Source organism: Gymnodraco acuticeps, unplaced genomic scaffold (assembly GCF_902827175.1).
Source record: "Gymnodraco acuticeps unplaced genomic scaffold, fGymAcu1.1, whole genome shotgun sequence".
In the NCBI taxonomy this organism is placed as follows: Eukaryota; Metazoa; Chordata; class Actinopteri; order Perciformes; family Bathydraconidae; genus Gymnodraco; species Gymnodraco acuticeps.
Window position 1 is genome coordinate 89064 of NW_022990230.1, and position 26217 is coordinate 115280.

The following is a 26217-nucleotide window of genomic DNA, read 5'->3' on the forward strand; positions in this document are numbered from 1 at the left end:
CATACATTCATGTAGGTTGCGCACAAAGGGAGACATTTCTAGGACATATAATAATTATATTGTTATCTAAAAAATATTAACATTTAATGTAAATGACTAAGTATTGTTCATTGAATGTATTTAATTGCACTTTTTTTTTCTCTAGTTTGTACAGTGTCAGAAAAAAAATAGCTACTGGTTAGTTCACCTTCTCCATAAAGATTATGCAACGTAAGGTTGGCATTGATGTGATAAGTGAAGTCATTTTACTATCTTGTGAAGACAAAAAAGATTGTTAAAAAAGCTTTTTATGAACAATATAAACACGTACATGTGTGCACAAACTGTTTTCTTGTATCTCTCATGGAAAGACACACAACTATGCAGCACATTTGCAGCTGTCCATGGTGCTGAAGTGACACAACTGGGCAACATTTAAGCCCAAAGCAGGACATATAATAGCTAGTGCAGCGATGGAAAAACATTCACAACTGGGTGGGATGTAAGTTTATATATGACTGACTATAGGCACAACCATATTGGAATCTGAGTCTACTTACGGTATTTTCTTTCTCAAGGATTTGTTTAGATTCACGTTGCGTCTTTGATACAAGACGCAATTAAGAGCATCCTCATTCAACTGCAGCCAGGCTGTTTCATATGTAAATGAGAATTAAGTCATCCCACCACCTTCGATTTTTGGACTGTTGAGCTTGTTTTGACCTATAAATAAACAAATCCTTAAAGCATTAATGAGTGGGATATTTTCTTTTTACATATATCAGGATGGGGGGGGCACATCCTACCCCTTTGCACCCAGGGCCAATTCAGCCTTCAATTTGATCTCATCTTCAAAGTTCAAACCATGTAGTTTCATGACTCCATCTTGCATGATTGCAATGCTATCACAGTAGGAAAATCTGCTTTATTTGGAGAGCTCACTCATAAAGCAATGCTGCTCAAAATATGCAAAGAAAATAATCAAATGAACAGAAAGGTGCGATCAAATTACCAATCATTTTATGACTGGAGTTTTTGGCTGACTGAATAAATAATTGTCTCTCTCATTAACCCTGACTTAATCCTAACCAACCAACTAAAACATGTTATTAACTAAACAATGATTTGATTAACTACCCATGCAAGTGAGACGGTTACCTTTTCTTCTTTCTCTGGTATTTCTACCTTCATAACACTTTAAAACCCTTAAAATGATGACTGGTCCCTTTGGCAGGCTAACTGAATTCCATTACTGTGATAATGCTTTGAGCAATGAGTGATGTTGCTGACTCAGCACCTCGTTATGATCTCTGTCTTCATTTCCTGTTTCACGGCTCACAGTGCTGATGTATGAGCTCAGGGAGCTCAAGGTTATTTCTCTACTCAACGCTTCATTAACCTTCCCGGTACCTCTCGTGCACACATTTAACACGTTCATATTGTGCACGCACACTCACGAGCAAGCTTGATCTCATGAGGCAGGTCAAAAAGTACGACCTACATCAGCAATTAAAAAGTGTGTGGGGAAGTGAGTGCCTGTAGAAGTGTGTGTGTTTGTGCTAATCTAAAGACCTCCAAACAAATGACAAGACAGAATTTAAAGGTCACCTATTGTGCAAAATCCACTTTGTCACGTCTTTTATGCATAAACATGTGTCCCCTCTGAGTAAAGAGATTCTGAACGATTCAGGAAAAAATATTCGCTCACTTTTTGTCCCGATTCATTTAAATAAAAACTGAAAATGAGCTGATCAGATTTTGGCCACTTTATGATGTCATAACGAATTATTGGCTTGTGTAACCATTAGCCAATCACCAACCAAGGTATCACCTGAATCTCCTCCTTATCACCTGCATCTCCTCCTATAGCACCATTGTGTTCTTTTTAACCAAATATCTCTCAGAGGGGAGGGGCTCCTTATTTTCATCTAAAGTAACAGCACTTTTGAAACAGGGCTGAAACAGAGGGGTTTATGGGATGCTGCAATGCACGATCTGTTTGGTATTTGGAGCCAAACACTTCAGAGACATGTTTTGTATATAACTGAGACCTATAATATATGGATGAAAAACAGTATAATAGGGGACCTTTAAAGTCACTAAACTCACATTCTCCGCTGCTGTCTCCGGGGGGGTGGTAGAAGGAGAGTCCCAGGGAGATCAGGGCAGCAATCTCCAGGATGATGAGGGTGACGTCCTGCAGGGCCTCCCATACCAGCTGCAGGAAGGTTTTTGGCTTCTTTGGAGGTATCACGTTTTTACCATAGATTTCTTTCCTCTTGTCCAGGTCAGTTTGGTCACCTGCGAGACCTTAGACAGAGAGAGGGAGAAGGAGTTAGAGATGTGTTGATCAATTATCATCAAAGTGTGTCGGATGTTCTAACAGGCGAATTTAATGTTGTACATATTAAGGGTTAACACTACAGCAATCTGCATTTATTTTACATTAGAATAAAACAATATATATAATAGCCATTTTTATCCAAACGCAAATAAATATCAGTTTAACTGCAAAGCTAAAAACTGCGGATATAATTGCCGTCTTTCTGAACATTTTTAGATTTTGTATAGTTTTGTATTAAGCTTTGAAATGGATCTTTTTTTCTCTCTGCCTTTCTTTTATAATTTTTGCTCTTACAGCACACACACACCATCTGTCATTTCCAGTTTGCAACATGATGGGCCTGGACTCTGCGTTCCTTATATCATTCTGCTCAGCAGATCAGGGCCTTGACCTCATCCACATCCTCATACTCCATGAACTATTGCACATAAATATCTCTGGCTCTTTTATCTGAAAAACCTTCATTGCCTGAGGGACATTTTACATTTAGAATGCTGTCAAGAAAATAATGCTCGTGCAGTAGCTGAAATAATATGGCGAAAGGGTCTGTTACATCAGAGGGAATGCTTTGGCAAGAGATCGTTCAACTTTGTTATCCAAATACCATTAACACCAATGAATTGAGAAGCTTGCATGCAATTATCTTTGATTTGACTTGTTTTAATTATGCATTATGTAAGCTTTCAATGTGGATGAATAAGAATCATAGAAGAATATGTTCTGTGAATATTACAAATGTTATGTTAAATATGTACTACTCTACTTCTGTTCTTCATATTGACACATTTTCATATATTCAATCACATTTTCAAAGCTGCAAAATAGTATTGATTATTACTAGGGATGCACGATATTGGTTACCGATAACTTCCTGCTTCTCAAGACCGATAACCGATAATAATATAATATATATATTAGGGCTGTCAGTCGATTAAAATAGTTAATCGCGATTAATCGCACATTTTGTATCTGTTCTAAATGTACCTTAGACGAATATTTTTCAAGTTTTTAATACTCTTATCAACATATGAGTGGACAAATATGCTTTATGCTAATGTTTATTATCATTTGAACAATGACAAATATTCTCATGAATATTAAACACAACAACCTCTGAACATTACAAATATTCGCCTCAATTCAACCTGGAACCTCTCTCATACAATACAAATTGTGTGTGTGTTGTGTGTGTGTGTGTGTGTGTGTGTGTGTGTGTGTGTGTGTGTGTGTGTGTGTGTGTGTGTGTGTGTGTGTGTGTGTGTGTGTGTGTGTGTGTGTGTGTGTGTGTGTGTGTGTGTGATGGATCGTTGGAGCTATGTGCAACTCAAGACATACGCTCGAACGGGATCTGCCTGGACGCTGCAATCATGTTGCGCACTATCCGTGCTGAGTGTGCTGACTTTTCGTACAATGTCCCACTGTCTGGCTTCCTGCATAAAGTCAAGTGCTCGGCGCAGTTGTGGCGAAATGTCGCTCCTCTGTTTTCATTTAAACAGCTCCATATCCGTTAGCGCAGCTAGCTAGCACCAGATGCTAACAACAACAATGCACCTAAGGTCTCTCTCTCGCTCGCTCGAGCCACACATACACACACCCTCCCGGTCCTCCAGATGGCCAGTCGGTGCCTGCCGGTGAGCGTGGAAGTGTGGTCTGCCACAAGCGGGTAGCAGGAGCGGGGCTGTCAGCATCAGCTTGTAGATGGTATTTTAAACTCGATGCGCTCTGAAACTACGGGGCGGCCGAGGACAAAAAATACACATGCGTTAATCGCGTTAAAATAATTAGTGGCGTTAATTTTTTTTTGCGTTAACGCGTTATTAACGCGTTAACTTGACAGCCCTAATATATATATATTAAATGTACCTGTAGTTTTTGCACACCTGGTGGTAAAAAAAAGACTAGTAGTGAGCAAATGACATGAGCATTACTACTATGAACAAAACAAAGCCAAGAACAGTTTTGACTCTTCAAAGTGACCATATTTATTTTCCCAAATAAAGTTCTTGCCTTTTTCAAAAGCCTCGTCGATAGGTACAGTAAAAGCCCCGGTGCCTTTGCAGCTGGCTTTGGATTCACCACTAGTTTAGCAGCGCAGGCGTCTTCGTACGCTTTTAACACACCATCGTAGCGATGGCGGTGTTTCAGGTGACTAATCAGGTTGGAAGTATTATAGCTCGTTGCCTTTTTCCCTCCTCATGGAACTTCTGCATTGCATTTGTTAATACAAATAGCAAGCGAACTATCTAACTCTGAAACTTTGAAATAGTCCCATACTACCGAAGACATGTTTGTTTACTGTCCTGGCTTCACGGCCGCACACCATTTACGTCACAGCCAGGCATGAGTTAGGGAGCGCTGGATTTGTGAAAAACTCCCCTCTTCCTAAACCACTAATACCACAGTACTGGCAAAACGGGAGGAGCCGAGTGAAAAACAAGCGCCCCTCATCCCAATCCACCCACACCGCAGTATCTTTTTCTTTTTTTTACCCAAAAAATATATTGTATATTATCGGGGCTATTAATACTGTTATCGGGTTTATCGGGATGACGTCATAATTCCTAATATCGGGCCGATAATTATCGTGCACCACTAATTATTACCGATTTAGTTTTTCATTGACCGATGAAACATTTCATCTATAACATCTCAGAATATAGTCATATGTGATTCATAATCTCAGAGGTTTAGGTTTCATGATGATCAGTCAAAACACTTTTTCACTTTTGTACATTACAAAGTCATTGTATTTCATATTAATTAGGGATGCTCCGATCGACAATTTTGAGGCCGATCGCCGGAATCAGTATCGGCCGATACCGATCGCCGATCCGATCGAGTGGGCGGGGCCTATGGGGATCTTGATTGAAAGTGATGTTTAAAACTCAGTTAATGGGGCTCATTCACTGGCGCTTCCACAAACAACAACCAACATAACTAGCTCTCTTTTCCTCTCCCTCTCTCCTGACAGCCTGTCAGTATGGTCTCATGCAGCTCACTGATCCAGTAATGAGTGACCTGACAGTGAAGAATCAATATATTTATAACTAGTTTAGCTTGTTCCAGAGGTAGATAAAATAGCTAAGTGTGTTAGGTCTAACTCTTAGTGAGTGTTTTGCTCCGCTCACCGGTCCGTCACAGCGGGTGGAGCTGCAGGATTTCTGCTTCACACACGTTGCATACCGCTATTTTATTGTCATTTTCGGACACCTTAAAATACTGCCAGACTGGTGAAGCCATTTTGGCGAGCTTGTTTTGCCGCGCACAGAGAAAAGTCTCATGTATTTTACGTCATGTGATCGGCTCTCACGATCGGCCTTTATAGAGAGCACCGATCGATCGGCAGAGAGTGAATATCGGCCGATATCGATCGATCGGAGCATCCCGAATATTAATATTTGTACAATAATGATATTTATACAGAAACTCCTCTGAACTTTTAACTAAATCAAACCTTAAAAAATATATTTGCAGCCTGCTAACAACAATGCAAATGTGTGCTATTCACATATTCTCTGGCTGCTCTTTTAGTGCAGTACCATTATCTGGTAGCTGAGCGCACACAGTGTGTGTATTCACAGTGTGTGTATCCACAGTGTCTGTGTCGCTCTCTCTCACAACCACAGACATTACCCCAGCATTATGTCATGCATGGTGCGTCACTGGGTCTCCCAGGAGTGGCCCTGGATCGCACCTGATAACATCACTGCTGCATGACACTGTTTCTTCACATGTGAATGCAAATGACTGTGAGCCCATTTATTACATGCAGAGAATAACTGATGTTCAATATGCATCCCATGTCGGAGAAAGAGCAAAAAAGGGAATGACAGAGTGGTCGTGTGAAAAGCAGGAGAGTAAAGAGTTTACATTCCCTTGCTTGAATAAGGGAGCTGGAGCAACTGAGAGGGGAAGGAGAGAAAGAGGGCATGCAGAAAAGTGAACAACTCCCAGCTCCTACGTAGGAGAATGCCCTGGTTACAAATAGATCAGTCTATAAATAGCCTCATTATCCATTCTCTTTTAATTGTCTCTGCGAGAGGACCTAGCATGCTATCCCATTGATCTCCACAGCACCCTGCCTCACATCACATACAAGCATGTCTGTGTGTCCATGCATGTGTGTGTGTGTACGGCTCTGTGAGTCGTGACTGCCTGCACATGCTTTGAGTGTGTGTGTGTGTGTGTGTGTGTGTGTGTGTGTGTGTGTGTGTGTGTGTGTGTGTGTGTCTGTGTGTGTGTGTGTGTGTGTGTAATAAGGCTGGATAAGCATGTCGGCAGTTGCTTGCACTATTACACGGTAAAACGAGAGGTCATATAATCGGGCTTTAACAAGTTCCAGTTGGTTAGATTCACGCACACACAGTTAAATGCAATATCCACCGCAGTGAACACATCTCAGGCTCCTCTGAGTGTTGGTGGTGCATCAGTTCAGCATGACATCTAGCCTTGTTAAATGCTTCAACTCCTTAAACGCCCTTGAGATGTAAGCTATGCTGTAATCAATCTCCTTAATCATTAAATACTCATTGCTTCCTGCAAAATCCTCTGCTATATTATCATTCCTTCCTGGATAGCTGATTGCAACGCTGCTTAAGATTCATTTGCCAGATTATGAAACATTGTAGGCTAAATACTGTCAGCCCACCTAACTGCTCTGGCAGGAGATTTTGAGGAGGCAGTGAGAGGGCAGAGGAGCAGTGGTGATACACAGATGAGTCACAACAACCTCACACAGGATGAAGGGTGATTGCTAAGGAGTCTGTGTGCTACAGTCCATCAGCAAGTAATGGAGCCCGAACACACTTTATACGAGATGTACATAAAGAATAAAGGGGAATAAGAAACAATGCACTCTTGTTGCTGTTTAGCGGGTCATTTTCTATATGAAGTTATTTTTGAATAGTTTTTGGAAAGTCGACCTAGAGTATATAAACTAAAATAAGAGATGATGCCCTATCGTCATTAGTTTGAAGTATTTTTAAGATTGTCAGCTTATTGACTTACAATAAATAGTGGGCATGCTGGTGACTCAGCAGATTAAACAAAGCCATTTATCGTACCAGAAATGCATGATAGTTTGAATCTTGTTTATGGTTTTGGTTGCATTCCACCAAATCACTCAGTTTCAGTCACTTACACTGAATACTAGCTAATTAAGCAGGCATTCTTAATAATAAAACCCATTTGGTCATACTTGACTGTGCATCACATCGCTACATAGCTACAGAAATAGAAGTATGGTATTAATCATGAAAAGGACATGACTGCAGCATAATTAATCAATATGGGCTTCTCTGGCTGCCTGGGAGCAGGGCAGAGAAGCTGCAGAGCTGCCTTTACTTCTGTGACTCTGTAATGAGCCTCTCTACTCTAAGATCAATTTAGAAACCTGACCATAAAGTCTGGCATAGGCACAACACTAATGTAATCATGATAAGATACTATGTCATTAAAAATACAATGATTAGACTTAGGGTTCAACTTAGGACTCTTTTCTTAATCGATGAAAGCCTCTTTCCCTCTCCTGCTTATTTGAGAGTAGGATGTGAAAGGTCTAAAGTGGAAAAACAGAATCACATTTATAACACTATCAGAATTATAAGTTGCACTAAAAGACTTCAGAAACATTATATGCGACCAAGGGTTTACAGATTGTATTTAAATTCAATGACCATCAAATCTAAAATGTCTCTCCTCTTCCTGTGTGCATGTCTGCTAATGCACTGATCTTCTAAACACAGCAGGGTTCTGCTTTGACAAATGACACCTACCTAGCATCCTAGTTTCATAGACTGGGAAAAACTCAAACTTTAAGCCATTCTTTCTGCAGGAGAGGAAATGGGATCTTTTTCAGTCAGGGAACATGATGGCATATTTTAACAGTTGGTCCTTTTTTTGTGCGGCTAAAAATAGATCTCCATGGAAACACTATGCAACCCACTCGTTGAGTGGAAATACCCGCAACTCTGAACCTCGGAGAATGTGTGCATATGTAAGTAAGTGTGTGTTCTGTGTTCAAGAGCATGCATGTGCATGTGTGTGTCTGTTCAGAGGGATGTACTGCACGTTTCAACAAAGACAAGAATTAAATGGCGAGATGACCTCTAAATGTCCTTTCAAGATAAGCTTGTGGAGTGGAGCGGCAAACAAATAATATAAAATAAAATAAATGTATATAATGGATTGGACAATGCTCTTATATGCCTGACTTGGACCCAGCAGTATCTGCCCCCGCACCGTTTGGTTCAACATCTCCCTGCTTGTCTGTCATCATCATCATAACGACGCAAAAATATTGATGCCTTTTTCTGCAGCAAATCAATAGCTTCAACGTGTAACAGAGGGGGAATGAAGAGAGAAGACAGAGTGGTTGAAGTGTGACTCAGAGCACAAGAGAGTGAGAGAAAAAAAGTGGGCTGGATGTAGAGTAACTATGAATAATAACCCATCAGCGGCTAAAAGGTAGATAATTATCATGCTCTTATTAGAAGATGGAGTGATGGAGAAATGTGTCACAGTGTCCTTGAGAATGACCTCCATAATTATGAAACCATTTTATGCCATAAAGAGAGGATTGCAGTGGCGAACCGTCAGGGCCTTCAAGGTATTCAGAGAATACCCTGGAACACTCAGATAAAACAAACAAAAAATCGATTTAATTATATAAATAAAATGTAATAAAATGTATATAAAATGAATAAATGAGAATCGTATCTGTGTTGTTGATCTGTAATATTACAGTGTTACGTTGATTTGTTTGTCCTTCTCGGACCATGCACTACGCATTTCAGTGGTTTTGTGTAAGAAAGCAACCAATCAGATCTTGTTCTGGGTCTCTGGGTAGAATATCCTTCAACCAAGGTATTCTACATCCTTGATAGAATGCCCTGGCCGTTGCACTGAATGAGAGCGTACCTTTGGACTGACAGTTTGATCAACCAATCATATATTGATTTGTAGCCAATGGGCGTATTCTTTCAGAGTTCCCCTCGGTTCCAGAGTACTCTAGAACAGTGGTTCTCAACTGGTGGGTCGGGACCCAAAAGTGGGTCGCGACCCAAAAGTGGGTCGCGGACCCGTTTCCAGTGGGTTGCGGATGTGTGAGTGAGGAAAAAAAAAATGTTGAATTTTTTTTTTTTTTTGGGGGGGGAAAAATCTAACTTTTATTTTGAAGGCCCAATTTTCTAACGCTGTGCATGCAGTAGGCATTGGACTGGAAGTACCGGAGACCAGTAGTCACGTAGTGATCATCTTCTCAATAAAACATCTTTGCTGATGTTTTTTTGAGTCTTCTGGCCAATCAGAATCAAGATTGTTGCCGGAAGTCCCCACGGAGAATAACTTTGGGGTAGAACTATTCTTTATACATCCATGGGTATAACTTCAGATAAAAATGAACAAATAATGAAATATGACCCCCGGTTTGATGATTGACAGGTCACAGAACAATGGGGGCTATCTACCCTTACCCACAATGTAAAGTAATTCACACAGACTATCTCCTCTTTGCTCTTCTCTCTGTGAGGAGCAGCAAGCTGTCAGAACTAAGTGAAAAACAAACAATGGCATAAAATATTATTAATATGTCGGGTAGTAATAGATTTATTTATTTTCGTCTCAGAGTGTACCAGAATGCGTAGTTTATGTTAGTATTTCTAAAAATCTCCTGGGGGAGAATCCCCCCAGACCCCCCTTCTGGAGATGGGTTTTCAGCATGTGTGCCTTTTTATACAGTTCAGCTTTGATTCCATCAACTTATAAACCTTTTTTAAAAGCATACTTTAGTTCTGTGAAGGGATATATGCACTGTACTTCACTTTAACTAATATTGTATGCTGAAAAGCGTATATATTACAGCACGATTTTTTGTTGAATAGATTTGAGTGCTTCAAAATGTTGGGTCGCGATTTATTGACCAAGTAAAAAGTGGGTCCCGAGGCCTGACCAGTTGAGAACCACTGCTCTAGAAGGCCCGCTAGTTAACTGGCTCGAGACAGAGGATCTAGATCAGGGGTGGCCAACCAGTCAGAGGTTAAGAGCCACATTTTTTCTATGTTACTTCAAAGAGCCACATCAAACACACAGTCACTGATATCGCTTGTTTCAGTTTTTTGTTTTCTGGAGACAAGATTTCAACCACGTCACTGATGCATTTTTGTGGCATTGGGATATATTTTTTTTAAATCCTCTGGAGCAGAGAGAGGAGCTGTGGATTATTGTTATTGATTATTGCATCAGTGTTTCTTAGGGTCAAAAACACTAAACTCACAACTTAAAATGAAAGCGTTTAGTTTATTTAATAAAAGAGCACATGTTCAATGTGAAAAGTGACAGTAGTTATAGATTATTTGCAATTTGGTGTTATATATATATTTAAAAAAAAAAAATTATATATATATATTTTTTTTAAACACCTTGAATTTCAGGGGGGGCGCGGGGCTCCGTTGGCGGGGCGCAGCGCCCCTCCAAGACAATGGTAGGGGAAACACTGGATAATGTTTAATCAACGATAGGTTTCCCCCCCCCCCTCAAAGGTGATTGGTTCACTGCATCGCAGGTATTATTGTGATTGGCTCTTGGGCCACATCAAAATTATACGCGCTGTCATCCTCTCATACTGACACACAACATACATAACACGGGACGAAAGTAACGGAGCGATTTTATCCGAGCCCAAACAACTTTGACCGGCCAAATTACGTCAGAATTATCAGCATTCAATACTTAACAGACCTACTAAATATCAGGTTTAACTGTCAGGAGTAGCTAGTGTTGTCACGATACCAACATTTTGGTTTTGATACCAAGTCAAGAATTGCGATTCCGATTCTTTTTCGATATTTTCTTAAAAAAAGGGAAACAGTCTTAAATGTAATTATTGTGCTTTATTTCACACCAGAACCATAACACAAACTTTTAAACAATGAGAACAATAAATAAAATAAATGACAAGAATTCGTATTAAATACAATTAATAAATGTCTTACAGACAGGCCTCGTGGTGTCCGTAGGCTTGCCCTCACTGTCAGAGATATAGCTAAAATACTTCCAAATTTCGCTTCTGGCGTCTTTTGTCAACAAGCCGAGGCGCAGCGGCAGTTGCACTCCCACTTGCAGCCATCCATGCTTCTCGTTTTCTCACATGCTCTGGCAGCTAGCGCGTGCACGAGAGAGGGGAGGCACTTAGAGCGTGCTTGAGAGGGGCGGGACTGCAGGCACGGCTGCAGTGCAGGGAGTGGAAGCAGAGCGCTGAACACACACAGCTCTTATTAAAACGGCGCTTTCTCACCGGAGTACTTTTCCCCGTCATTCTTAAAGTACCGATACTAATGAAACGGAGGAATCGTAACGTTTTTAACGGCAGGGTATCGCGGTACCTTTCAAGTATCGGTACACCGTGCAACACTAGTCAGGAGTCAGTGTCTCTCCCCCAAACTCACACGTAAAATTCGATATGAACTGAAGAGCCGCATGAAACTAGGCAAAGAGCCGCATGCGGCTCGAGAGCCGCGGGTTGGCCACCCCTGATCTAGATGAATGCGACGAAGCAATTAATAACGTTTTATTGTTTCTAATGTTGAAATGACAAGTGCAACAGGTGAAGATGAAGTTGTTGCAGAATTGTTGTGAGTACCCTTTTCAAGACGACAATTCAGTGAAAAGACGGACATTATAATGCCGCGGAGGGGGGAGGGGCAGCGGCGGGGGGTGTGTGTGTCTACAGAAGGTCCAGTTGTGATAGACACGGTTCGCCACTGGAGGATTGTTACTGTGCGTATATCGTACAAAATATCTTAAGGATCACATTAAGAAATGAATGTACTTATTTAATGATATGTGTAAGTAAATGACATACAAAGAAAAATACAATCAACTCTCCTGTACAATCAAAGCAGCTGTCAATCAAAGTTGTCAATCATGACATCCCTTACCTTATAGCATTAAATAACTATTAAGATCCGAATGTATCAAAGAAAGAGCAACACTTGAAAATACATCAGCATGAGAAGAACAATGGAAAAGGAAAGAAACCATATTTTGGAAAGACATTTGTAGTGTGCAGTGACCCTTTAGTTTGGGCCATGTGCTATCCGCTAACATGGAGGGGGAAGGTTTCGGACCAATACTGCAGCTGGCCACCAGGGGGCCGTCACAATGTTTTGGTTTACTTTTTCCGTTTGGGTTGTGATGTCTTCCATCTATATATAAAGTAATTAGGTAAGACTTGTGTACAGGGTGATAGTGAATGTATGGATGAGATAGAGAACTAGCGATCTATCTGTTAGCATAGCAGCACAGTGGGAGCAAATGTTAGGCTAGATGTTGGTGAACAAGACCTAAGCTAAGGTCCATTGACTTGCCACTTATGGCGCGTTTCCACTGCAGGCCTCGCTCGGCCTCGCTCGGTTTGGTTAGGCCTTATTAGGCCCGGCTCACTTTAATGCTGCGCTTCCATTACAGTTTAGGAACAGGGGTAGTTACTATAGTAACGCAGTGTAGGCGGAGCCGTGACGTCATCTTCAATGAGAGCCCCAGAAAAACAACACAGCCGTTAGCTCTTAGCACTCAGAGCTCACAACTCTTCATATCTGTTCAGAAACTAGACAAAAGTTAAACAAGTACAAACCACAGACTGCCTGTGTCATGGCGAATATAGTCGCTGGTTTATTTATGTCTGTATCGTTGTTGTGAGTGTGGACGGTCGGAGCATATATAACGTTAGCTTAGCCAAGCTCCATTTAGAAAACACGCATTTTAAAAGGGTTTTTCACCTGCCGTCAGTCTGCAGACTTGTCAAAGCATTATATGGTTTTTACTAACCGGTATCAGTATGTTGTTAATTCGGCATCATTTTGAAACGTGTATTACAATTAAATCACGGTCAAATATGTTCATCTTGTTGTAGTTGTAGCCCCCTTGCCAGCGATTCTCTCTCTAGTTTAGCATACTCAGCCCGACTCAGCCTGGTTGTTCCTGGCCCTAGATCCACGATTTTATGGGGCCAGAAAAACTGTGAATTAGGACCCGCTAGCCGGTACTAGGCCAAGTGGAAACGCAACCAAAAACGGGCCCCGCACGGCACGCTTAAAGCGAGCTACCCGCTGCAGTGGAAACGCGCCATTACTGTACTAAAGTGATGGTGGTTAGCTGCAACAACTTTAGCCCAGGCTCACTTAAGTTGGAAAGACCTTTTAAGGTGGACACGCTGTGCATAGCATTCTATGTAAGAGGAGTAGGAACAAACTGAAACCAGAGTTAAATGTCTTGTAATGACAATGCCACATAAACATTTGCTTTGAATTGAGTTTCCAAGGTAATCGAGGTCTAAAGAAAATCCAGTGGATCAGAGAATAGGATGAAGACGCATTTCCACTTCAACCTGGACTTCCACTGCTATGCTGATGACACTCAGATCTACCTCAGCACCAGTGGTGTAGTGGGCGTTGGACGCGGGGGTACGCCGTACCCCCACTTATTTGGAGCATGATCTTTTTTCTAATAAATATAAAATCATTGCCAGTGTTATCAGTTGCAAGTGTGTATTTGTTGTAATAATGACGAAAACATAATACATTTCACAGTAATTATAATAAAAAATAAAAACGATTTCATTAAAAAAGTATGATTCATCATCACGCTCGTGACCCCACGGTCACTGACACACCCACGGCGAGCCAGCTCGCCGATTTTGCGGCAGCTCCTTCCCTCAAGAACACTAACGAAAAAGCTCTATAATGGCAGGCTAACATGTTTTACTTGACTTCTTTTCTAAAAATAATATAATTCACAAGAAGAAAGAGGCTAGCAGCACCGAAGCTACAAGTGAAGCTGCTAGTAATACATCATCAGAAGAGCCGCCTAAAGACGTGGATAATGCTAGCTAACGTGCACGTTAGCTGCGCTAGCAACGTTCCCCTAGCTAGCTCAAGCTCACCTTTCCCAGAGGTGTGGACGGAGGAGATGTGGCGGAGGAAACAAGAGGCTTACCCGTGGATAGACTGCAAAGCTGGGAAACTGGGCTGCAAAGTTTGTTCATCCATTTAGGATTTATCAGTCTTCAAAACCCAAGGTGTGTGTGTGTGTGTGTGTGTGTGTGTGTGTGTGTGTGTGTGTGTGTGTGTGTGTGTGTGTGTGTGTGTGTGTGTGTGTGAAAAGCAGCGCTGTCTGCTTATTTGCAATGTAGGCTAGGCCTAATCAGAATAATGTCAAGTCCAGATTCAATGTTGTTTGCATAAGTATGGCTATATTTTTCGTTTTGTTTATTTAATAAGTTAATTTCAGGACAACTTTGGACATTTTGTTTGTTTGTTATGAGTTTTAAATAGATTTTGAAAGTGGAGAGAGAGAGATAGAGAGAGAAGCAGCACTGTCTGCTTAGTTGCAATACTGTAGCTTATGCAATTTAGGCCTATAAACATAAACTTATGTGCCAGTGTGTCCATGGTTTTGAGTCTGTGTGTGTGTTGAGCGCAGCGCCGTCTGCTTTTTGCAGTACAGTAACTAAAGTAGGACTAAGCATACCGGTAGTTTCTGTGGACCAGTCTGCCCATTTTGTGAGTGCACTGCGCGCATGCGCACTTGTGTGGCATTGTTTGGGATGACCTAATTAAAATAGCGTCCCCCCAGTAAAAAAATCCCCACTACACCACTGCTCAGCACCAAATCCCTCCATAACCCACCCCTTACCCACATCGATTCCTGTCTGACAGCTATTAAAACTTGGATGCAACATAACCTCCTCAAACTGAACAGAAACAAAACAGAACTCCTCCTAATCGGCTCCAAATCCACCTTCAGCAAGGTGACTAACATAACACTCACCATCGATGGCACCATTGTTTCCCCCTCCAATCAGGCACGCAACCTTGGCGTAATCTTTGACCCCACCCTCTCCCTCGAACCTCACATCCGCTAAACAGTCAAAACCTAATTTTTCCACCTCCGCAATATTGCAAAAATCCTACCCTCTCTCACCCGCCCCGCAGCCGAACGACTAATCCATGCCTCCATTTCCTCCCGCCTTGACTACTGCAACTCACTTCTTTACGGCATCAGCACTACATCCCTCAACAGACTCCAACGGGTTCAAAATGCAGCTGCACGTCTCCTCACGCATACCAAATCATGGCATCACATCACCCCAGTCCTCAAAGACCTCCACTGGCTTCCTGTCTCCCATCGCATCAACTACAAAATTATGGTCCTCACCTACAAAGCACTCCACCATCTGGCCCCCCCTTATCTCACAAACCTTCTCACTCCTTATCAACCCCCACGGTCCCTCAGATCCACCGCAGCCGGACTCCTATCCATTCCCACATCCACACTCTGCAGCTTTGGGGACAGAGCCTTCTCAGTGGCAGCTCCTAGGCTCTGGAATTCCCTCCCCAAAGATCTCCGTGACTGAGTCCCTCACAGTCTTTCAGTCCCGCCTCAAAACACATCTTTTCAACTCTGTCTACCCATAAGCCCCCCCTCCTCTCAATCAACTTCCTCTTGACTGCCTTTTTATTTTACTATACTTACTTGTTTGCCTGTCCTTGTTTGTCTACCCTCCCTCATACTGTAAAGCGTCTTTGAGTTGTGAAAAGCGCTATATAAATAAAATGCATTATTATTATTATTTCATCTAATCTTCATTGTAAGACAATAGTCGGAAATATGACATTTGAACAACCGATTCCTCGGAAGGGGGCCACACCCAGCAGTTCCACCCAATGCTGAATGAAGACCTAATTAGAGAAACAAGTCCTTTTTCACACTTAAATGCAATTGGGCTTGATGTCTTGGGGGGGAAACATCAGGGGACTGATGTGAGTGCAGAGTTTGAAACAGCCGTCAAGAGGTGTCTTGTGTTTAGGGAGGGTTTCTTTAAGTTTTGTTTTAGCACTTTCTTATTTGGTGTTTTCTTTATTTATCAAATGATCAGTCTCTTTGCTCAGATCACTATGTGGTTTTGCACGCTCTGATTCTCTGACACTTCACAACCACGAGGATTGAGAGCGCACAAGGGCATGTCAGGAGGCAGGATCTCTCTGAGAGGACGAGTTGATTTGACATGTCTTCAGTGAAGCAAAACAGGCGAGCAGATAATACTGCACTGTATGTAAACAGATGAGAAAATACATTTTCTCTTTTCATGTGGAGATGCAGGGTCACACGAAAACAAATAGATCTATTGTTCATTCCCCTACAGAGAGCCCCATCTGAAAGGTAATGGACTGGAAAGTGACACTGAGTAATTTCTGACACCATGTCTTTCCCTTATAGTGTACTCTATGTGTGTATGTTCATATGCGTGTGACACCATACTACAACCTATTATGGTGGGTTTTTGCAGCCCAGTATCATATTGTAGATCAGGCATGGGCAAACTAAGGCCCGCGGGCCATATACGGCCCGTTGGGCTTTTGAATCCGGCCCGCGAATATTGGTAAAAAAATTGTCCAAATTATAGTAAAGACCGCATTCATTTTGCCTTTTTCCTGCAATAACCGGCATTTCAGTTTATCCCACTAGATGGCGCACTCTAGACACAATTTACCTTTGCTGGAGTCTGGTCTATTCTCTCAGCTGGCCCGGCAACCCGGCGAATACAAGTTGTAACAAGCAGTAGCGCTGAGCAAAGTGACTAGAACGCGACCACACACTTATAAAAACACTTATATAAAGTCAGGCAACACTAACAGGCTTTGTGTGATTCTGTTTATTTTACCTTACTTTAATAACCATCCGTTCACTGTTATTGACCATTGTGAAGAGGCAGACGTTTTCCTTTTGTTTTGTATTATTGCAACTATCGGATGGAATCAATACATGGGCTACATCATGTGGACAAGTAAAATCATAACGAAAACTACGCCGGTAAAATATGCGTGTAGAAAACGGCTTATGCCACAATATGATAGCAACAAGTCAAGATAGTCAGATTAGCTAACATCACCTGTAGAATGCCAGAGAAACTTTCATAACATCGTTGTGATGCCAAACAGCTTTCAGACTAAAACACATTCACTTATGGGGATGGGGGATATTTATCAGCTGCTTGTGTGACAGTCAGACAATGAAAACTTTACAGCGGCCGCTGCCGGGAGTTAACGGGAGAATAAACTCCGGTAGACGAGCAGCACTGCAGCGGGCGGTAATGCAGCTGAACCACATTAATAAACAATGCACCACGGCACTCTGGAGAAAGGTATAAGGTTGGAGAAGTAGTTCTTTAATTTAATCTGGCTTCGTATAATTAAAAACTACCCGACGCAATCCTCTATTGATGTTGTTGTGAGCGGTGTTGTGGAGAAAATCAGCGACGTAAAACGCTGTGTGGGTCATAAGAAGGCATGTAAACGGTTACATCATGACGCAAACGATGACGCAATGACGCAATAATTCACCTTTGAACCTGCATCTGTAACAATGAGTGGACCAAAGAAAAGAAAAGTCAACATTGAGTGCCGAGTGTATAATGAGAAGTGGACAGCTAAATATTTTTTCACCGTTCTGCTACTGGCCCGGCCCGTCTGTCAAATAATAATAATTATAATAAAAATAATAAAACTCATAGTGGCCCCCTAGCCAAAAGTTTGCCCACCCCTGTTGTAGATGAACTGTGCTACAAGATAATCTATCCGCAGATTTCCTTATTTTACTCAGGCAAAACGCCATTTTATTTGCTCGCATTAGCATTATTAGCTTTAGCCCAGCGCACCAACGGAGAGAGACTAACTTATGGCAACACAAAAGAAAACATGGGAACGGTGAAGTGATGAGGAGGTGTCGGCGTTTTGGCGATTTACTCGGAAGCCAGTCCCCAACTCCGGGGGCTTCCGGCCGGGGACTTCGGGTGGCAGTATACGCCGTGAAGTTCTTTGCGGCCTGCCAGTAAACCCAAAGCAGAAGAAGAAGAGGTGACATCAGCGGCTCCCTCTGGGACTTATTCCGGTGTGAACGCGATTTACTAGATAGTTCCAGGAAATAAAAGTTCTGGGGAAAAGTTCCGGGAACTATTCCTGGGAAAAGTACTTGGTGTGAAAGTGCCCAATGAGTTTGATTTGTCTGTTGCAATTTGTATAAACAACAATCAGAGTTCCCCCTTTCTTTGGGCTCAACATGGTAACGGTACCACATCAATAGCTCAAAAACTGAAAAGAAGAGATAAGGACACCACCACACACTTCTTGATGATTGACAAGGACACTTATTGTGCCTTTAATTAGTGAGCTTTAAAGGAGCTGGTAGCCAAACCTTTGAATGGGGCATTCATCTTCAAAGATTATCATGCTTGTTTTCAGCTGAATACTTAATACATGAAAAACAGTGTTATAGGTATTTCTTTATGAAGACAAAGAAACCACTGAACATATATTTTGTTTTTTGTGTGTTTTCCTTTTAAAGGCCGACACAGTTTTCAAACGGTCTGCCGACAACCAAAATGAAATGTATGTTGCATTGCCGAAAAAAAAGAATGCAGATGTGTGTGTGTGTGTGCGTGTGTGTGTGCATGTATTTATGTGAGTCTGTGGGGGCAGCTGTACAAGTGGGTGATTTTTGCTGTCACGCACTGTGCTCTATGAGTCTGACTCATGCGAGAAATGGCAGAGTGGAGTGAGAGAACACAGCTCACAGCTCTCTTTTTCACACACACACACACACACACACACACACACACACACACACACACACACACACACACACACACACACACACACACACACACACACACACACACACACACACACACCACACACACACACACACACACACACACACACACACACACACACACACACACACACACACACACACACACACACACACACACACCACACACACAAACTGATTATTACTTATTATTCCTACTTTACAGTATATATGTCCATAGATGTTGCGGGGGAGTCTTGCACAGCTTTTGCATAAAAGACTAAATAATGCATCCCACATTCATTTGTACAAGCTATTTCCTTCTGAACCAAGTACACATGCTTTTTAGTTTCTATGACGATAATTCTTGCACTTTTATTTTATAATGTTGTGAAAAAAGGCTGATTATGTAATGTTACACCAGACAAAGAAACAAAAAGAAACCTTAGATGTGGGTTGGTGTATGCTGCTCTTATCACAGAATGTAAATACCCAAAGGATTCATTTACACTTCTTTGATAAAATGTTTTAGCTGACAGTCACACATGTAGGATGAAAGCTTCAGTGCATATGGTCCTAATCCTAAAAAGCTATGCATGTGAGATTCAGGTCACATTAGGCATCAATGGTTTTGTGTCATACCTGGTGCGTTTATCTAAAAAAAACGATTGTATAAGTCCTGTATTGTATCGGTTGGACCATCTGAGCAACATTGTAATTATAGATCTGTGTGTGTGTGGCAGAGAAAGCAATAGTAAGAGTATGCCAGCATGTTTACACAACTGCTTGATGATAAAAGGACAAAGAGCAACAGGGTCAGTGTCTTTCATCTTGTAATTCAAGAGAGATCAACCATTTATTCAATCAATCATTATTGCATCAACCCGGTAATGATCACTGGTATCTTTTATCAATCTATGTTCAGATAATTGTCGAGTAAACAAAATATCAGTCAATTCCAATTGTTTTACTTCTCTCTATGTAGTTGTATTTATTTCTGTGTGTGTGCCGTTGCAACACCTACATTTAATTCTTTATAGGCTTAAGGCTTAATGTATCTGTTGATGATATTTGTTATGAAATCTTACAATTATTAAACTTGTAGACACTGTGATGAAAGAATAAGAGCTGTTGCTATCCAGTAGCCTTTTAAACAGCCGTCTTGTCCTTTTTTTACGTTCTCGCTTTCCTGCATATATTAAGGAAACATAACTGGTCCCTATTCCTTTGATGTGTAAGTCTGCAGTAAGCATATTTATATAGGAACTGTTGCATTTTTAACTGCACAACAATGTTGAGAGCTTCCATAAGAGCGAGCTAAACATTACTCTATATTCTCATTTACTAAATCTGAAAATAATTCCACATGGTTGACGGTAATGGCTTTTAAGGAAAACCTACTAAGATTTGAATAATGCTATCTCAAATAACCCTGCAAGTCATTTTGGCTCTGTGGCTTTGATCAACATTGCAAATTTGAAGCTGTAGTATCAGTGGCGTCGCCTGGCCTGCGTTCACACCAGCAATGAACCGCTCCAGAGTTCGCAAGCAAGCGCTCCGAGACCACCTATTTTAGCGGACCAGAGTCCGGTTGTTTAGTTCACTTCAGAGGTCTCGGACTGCGTTCACACCGACCCAAATGAACCGCACCAAGCGGCTAAACGCACCAGGGTTAGATTCAACAGGACTATAAAAGGCTGGTGTCAATGCGCCGTTATCTCAGTGGGTCTCAAATGGTTTGGTCACAAATTATTCAAAAGATTATTTCCGCAGCACACCTTCATATGATCATTATAGTCTATATGGCAGTAAAACAAGAATAGAGTTTAAAAGGGGAGTGATTTGTAAAATATCCATAAAGAAAAAGAAAATCTGTTTACAGTTCTGTTTCATCTGGGTGTTGAGAGATGTATCCATAGATCTCTTAATGTTGCTCTCAAAGTGCACCAGATTGATGGTTTTATCTTCAATATTTAAAAAAAAAAAATCTTCCCGGGGGAGCATCCCCCCGGACCCCCCTACTCATAAAATATAGCACTTTACCCCTGCCTATATGCCATGAGCTGATTATCGATCCTTCATTGTAACAGTCGCAGATGTACTGTGTGTGGGGAGTGTTGCAGTAGAAAATTCCACTGTAGCACCGCGGCCGCCGCCACTGTGGGCTAAGCCCCGAATGTTTTCAGGTCCAGGCGACGCCCCTGTGTAGTATTATCCTCTCATGCCCACAGACGGCTACAAAGCGCACACACACACAGTGGACGCACAGTCACACACACAGCTCAGCAGCCCTTTCCCTGTGGCATTGAAAAGGGAGAGTGTTCAGGGTCAAGAAGCTGAAAGGTGGAGTGACTGCGCTCTATCTGCTGTCTCCCATCTGGGTGTCAGTCTCTGGTTTCGCCCAGAGGCTCAGATAAGCTCTGGACACAATAGGGACAGCTATTAAAATTCAAACTACCAGAGAGAGTCATGAAATAGTCATGACCGGTAAGATCTACACACTCGCATGTGCCCCTCATTAACCATCTTCTTGGAACTGCAGGGCGAATACAGTGTTGAGAGGAAATAATAGATAATAGGAATGATACTCGTGATTCATTTGAATATAAACTACTAATAATACACAATAATTGTAATTCAAATTTGGCATGATCCAATATTATAATTTATATGAAATATATTTAATAATCCAATACATTCTTGCAATAGGAGTTTAAAAACACTAACACTGAAGAACTGAAGTATTGATCTCTGCTGGCTTATGCAGTAGCACTTTGATTAAACTGTAATGTGACTGAGCCAATGAAACCGCATCCAAAAAGTTCCATCTGCTGCACAAATGGATGCATCTCCTTTAATATTCCTGACATGGAACAGATGTACTCACGGTATTCAACACAATTGATTTTTCCACATGCCACTAATGTAAGGTTAGAATTGGCAGGGTAATATTTCCGTCCCGTAAAGACTAAAATAAAACTTTGAATGCATGTATTTTCCTCATAATAAATGTAATTTCAATCAACACTTAAGTGTCCTTAAGTACAGGATGAAAAAACCTTTTAAAGTTTGATCATAGGTTATGTAAGCAGTTTCTAAATGAAGGTTCTGTTCAATCCAAAAGGTGTTGGACTATAAGTTTTCACTGGATAGAATTGCAAGTTAACAAAAGGGGAACTGTAGAAGCTGAAATGATGTGTTTGCACATTCGGCAGTGTTGGTGTTTGATCTTGATCCCTTGGGTGAGAGTGACTATATATGTGGCAGTACCCATATTCCCCCTGGCAAAACAGCTTTATTTTCTCATTCATTTATGCTCATGAGCAAGGCGGGTATTTAAAAAGAAAAGGTAAAATACTGAGAGCAACAGTATTCATATTGCTGCTTGGATGGAATGGATTATTCTCCACATAATGGGCCAACAAAGTTAAAGGATATCTGCTCCATGCCCTTGAGCAAGGCAAGGCTGGATCTGGTCCAAGACTGTATCTGTTTATGTGCCCTTGAGAGGGAAAAGCTGTCAGTCTGTTTTGGCAGCAGTGGTTCCACCCTCGTTCTGCCCCACAGCGGGAGAAGAGAGAACAGAGAGGTCAACTCAGGAAAAAGAGCTGACATGGAGAGAAACAAGCCGGTTGTAGCTCGGGACTCTGCATATTCAGCTGAAAGCATCAACACGCCTGTCAACGAGCTATCCATACTCTTGGCTTGCAGCAGCCAGTTCAGCCGAATGTAGATATATGACAGCGAGCTGAGACATTGGCAGCTTTCGGCACTGTATTTTAGAGCAATTAGCTTTGCTTAGGATGGACTTTCCAGGGGAGCAGGAGCTCAGTTAATTGTTTGCTGTGATTGCCTGGTGGTAGAATGAGGGGGGGTCACAGGTTCAACAGCACCTCTCCTACCCTACCTTTACACGCATAGTTAATGTAGACAGAAAAACCAAAGGAAGTGGTGTCGATTACAATTTAAATAGGGAAATAAATGTTTACTTAACTTATATGAAGGGAGATTATTTGACGTCCCTGATAAGGATGCATTAGCTTTACATCACCAAGTGTTTCAATTACTAAACTGCAGCATTCAACAGTGTGCCTTTATTCTTAAAAAATGCCATTGATACAATATTAGATCATAATAAAATAACAAAACGTTCACATCCATTGGAAATCCCTTCCAGTAGGGTAGCTTTAAGCGATAGCTTGATATTTGTTCGGATATGATTGAAATTGTAGCTTAAGGATTTTTACAATTAACAGTTGAAATGTTTTCTTGCTGTAGGTGGATGCTTATTTTACATAAACACATTAAAGTTGATTGAGCACATGTTTTATTCAGCCACGGATTGCTTTACAGTCCGTTTTGAGACTAACTACCACACATATTTTTTACATTTCCAGTCATGCCACCTGAGTTTCTATCTGTACACAGGCAGACGTAGTGTATACTGTTCTGAGTCAGAGCCAGGCTCCTTGGGAGCAGGCCAACATGGTCTGGTTTTTGGCATCTGTCATCTTAATTCAGTCAGGCATCTCTTGGGACAGCTGACTTCACTGCCGGCCATGTCCAGCCAATTATTGCTGCTTGATTTGTTTAGACCAATGTGTTCGAAAACAAGATAGAAACATAAATAAATATACTTTATGTGCTGCACAGAATATTAGCAACCATGGGCATCCTGAATGTGGGGGGGACATTTTTAATGGGGGGTGTGGTGGTCCTCCCCCACGAAAAAAAATAGATTTCCTGTATTCTGGTGCATTTTAACAGGTGGTTTGATACTTTTATGTGGCTATACTAGCATGAGGAAAATGATGGGTACATTTTGTAATTTCATCCAGTAGTAAAGAAAGGAAAAAGGAGAAAAGATATCAAACCAAGAGATCGTCAGCTTTGATTTTCGCTGTATTAACAATGTCCTGAACACTTGTGTGTGTGTGCCTTACCTCCGCTACCGGCATCGCTTCATACAACAGATCTGAGCTGTCCAACTATGACAACACTCCTTGAACATGCGCGCGCTATGTGAGAATCTGCCTTGGTACAAAGTAGCAGTGAAAACATGGTACAGAGTTTCATTGATTTGGGCATTCTCTCAATAAGCAAGTGGAATGGATTTGATAGTGAAGCACTGACACAGCGCTCTACAAAGTGCGGCGAGTTGATAGACCGATTCACGGACTTTCCACATGTTAGACGTGGGGGGATTTAAACTAATCATTTCAAAAAGTGGGGGGGACTTGTCCCACCCTCATATAATGGCATATAACGTCCATGTTAGCGACAATATTAACAACATTTTTTTTTGCATTGGAAACCATTTCAGCACCTAAAACTCAACTTTAGCTCGGCTTGTTCTCATCTATTGTAAATGAATCTTAAGGGAACTTGAATTGAACCACTGTTGATAAAAAGAGGGAAAGCTTTCAGATTATAATGTACACAACAGAAATGATGCTTGCTTTACAGAAGGGATGTTTTTCAGGTGACATCTCATGGAAATATATTTAGTTTCATGCAAGACCTTGTTTAATCCCTGTATGGGAAACCAGCCCACAGCGTGTGTGTCTATAGACAGTAAGCATACCCTTATATAAAAGCCCAAGCATTTGAAAAGTGATTGCACTTTAAAACACCTCGCAGCGAAATTGTTCACGTTATTATTTTGTTCTACCTTTATCTGCTCTCCTTTTCGTATTATGTTGCATTTCAAATGCGGCATACAAAAGCTTTATCAGATGGCCTTGCATCTTTCTTAGTTTGTGCATGCACAAAATATGTTTTTGGGTTCTAAGGTTGGCGAAACTGTCATTTATTTTAGAAATACATAACATCTGCAGCAATAATTTCAAAAAACTAGTTGTTTTGCTTTACAATAACTGATCAAGCTTTCAGGTTCAAATGTGAGTGCAGTAAAACATCTGTAAACTGATATTTTTCACAGTATCCGGAGTTGACAGTAGTCATTTTGCAACAAATGAGGAAGTCAGATGGCAGAGAGCCAACAGGTCTGCTTAGATGGGAGGTTGGGTTGGATAAATTGGTCATTAAACCAAATCATTTCACCCAGGAGGCCGCTGTGCAGAAACGTTGACGTCGTTATGTAACAAACTTAGTGACGTAGAAAACACTGAATCATTTTTTTCTCAACATAGCTTACTATTTCTGTGACATAGACTAAAAAAGAGTTGTTTGTTTAACTTTAAAAGATTTACCACACGTTGTTGGGTATTCACTGCAAACCATAAAAACAGGGGGTGGCATAAATACAGGTAAAAACGGCTAGATGCTACGTCATAGATCCGTCCTATAGATTGCAGGTTTAGAGATCAAGTTAACCAGAGATCCCAATCTGACATTTGTGTGTACCTCCTGGCCACACAAAATGCAAGTGCCTCTCATTTTAGTGCTAATAACTGATCTAGAAGTATCAATACAATTGTTGCAACAATCAATAAAATGTAGAAGCTAAAGAACATCGTCTTTCCCGCGGTGAATCTTCTTAGTATTGCATTTAGAGTGCAATTACAGCGTGATTAACCACTGTGCCACAATACTGTTTGAGCAGTGCCTCAAGGTCACCGCCACTACACTGCAGAACACCTGCGTGAGTAGTGGCATGTATTTTATTGTGTGTTTGTGTGTGCGTCTGCCTACGGTGAAGTGTTGCTCCCTCGCTGAGCAAAATGGCTGTATATCACTTATAATCTGTCCTCTGAGAGCCAGCTCTCTCTTGTCTTTACTTCCTCCTATTCTATCCTCTCTCTTTCTACCTCTTCCATTCCTTTTACAGAGTCATTAGGGGAGGGGAGGATGGGGCAGGGCAGAGAGTAGAGAAACAGAGGAGGAGCAGGAGCTGCAGAGCCGGAGAAATGGTCCTTATTAAAGAGACTCCATGAGAGAGATCCCTTGTGGGACAGAGATTAAATAGACTGCATCAGAGGGGAACACGCTCGTGGAGGACGTGATAAGGATGATCATCAGGCAGTGAGGGATGGACGGAGGGAGGAGGGAGGAGGAGAAAGGGAGTAAGGAGAAAAAAGCGATCATGGACCAATAGATAAGAAGAATGAAGAAGAGGAAGAGAAGGAACAGCCAAGCTGGTCTCATTTCCGACCTGTCACATCGAGACACTTGGTCAGGACCCTTAGGCGACACTTCTTAACACGCTGGGCAGCCCTGCGCGGAAATATATGACACTCCACTACAATCGCCTCAGACAAGCTGTGAATTTGAATGTTATACTTGGGTAT

At 41.5% G+C, this 26217-nt stretch overlaps 1 protein-coding gene across 1 annotated transcript in view; it reads right to left on the bottom strand.

Annotated features, from left to right (window-relative positions):
- atp2b2 (ATPase plasma membrane Ca2+ transporting 2) overlaps nt 1-26217 on the bottom strand; it is a 71994-nt gene that overhangs the window by 39991 nt on the left and 5786 nt on the right. The window contains 1 exon segment of the mRNA XM_034218903.1: nt 2089-2289. Coding sequence (XP_034074794.1) covers nt 2089-2289 — 201 coding nt within the window.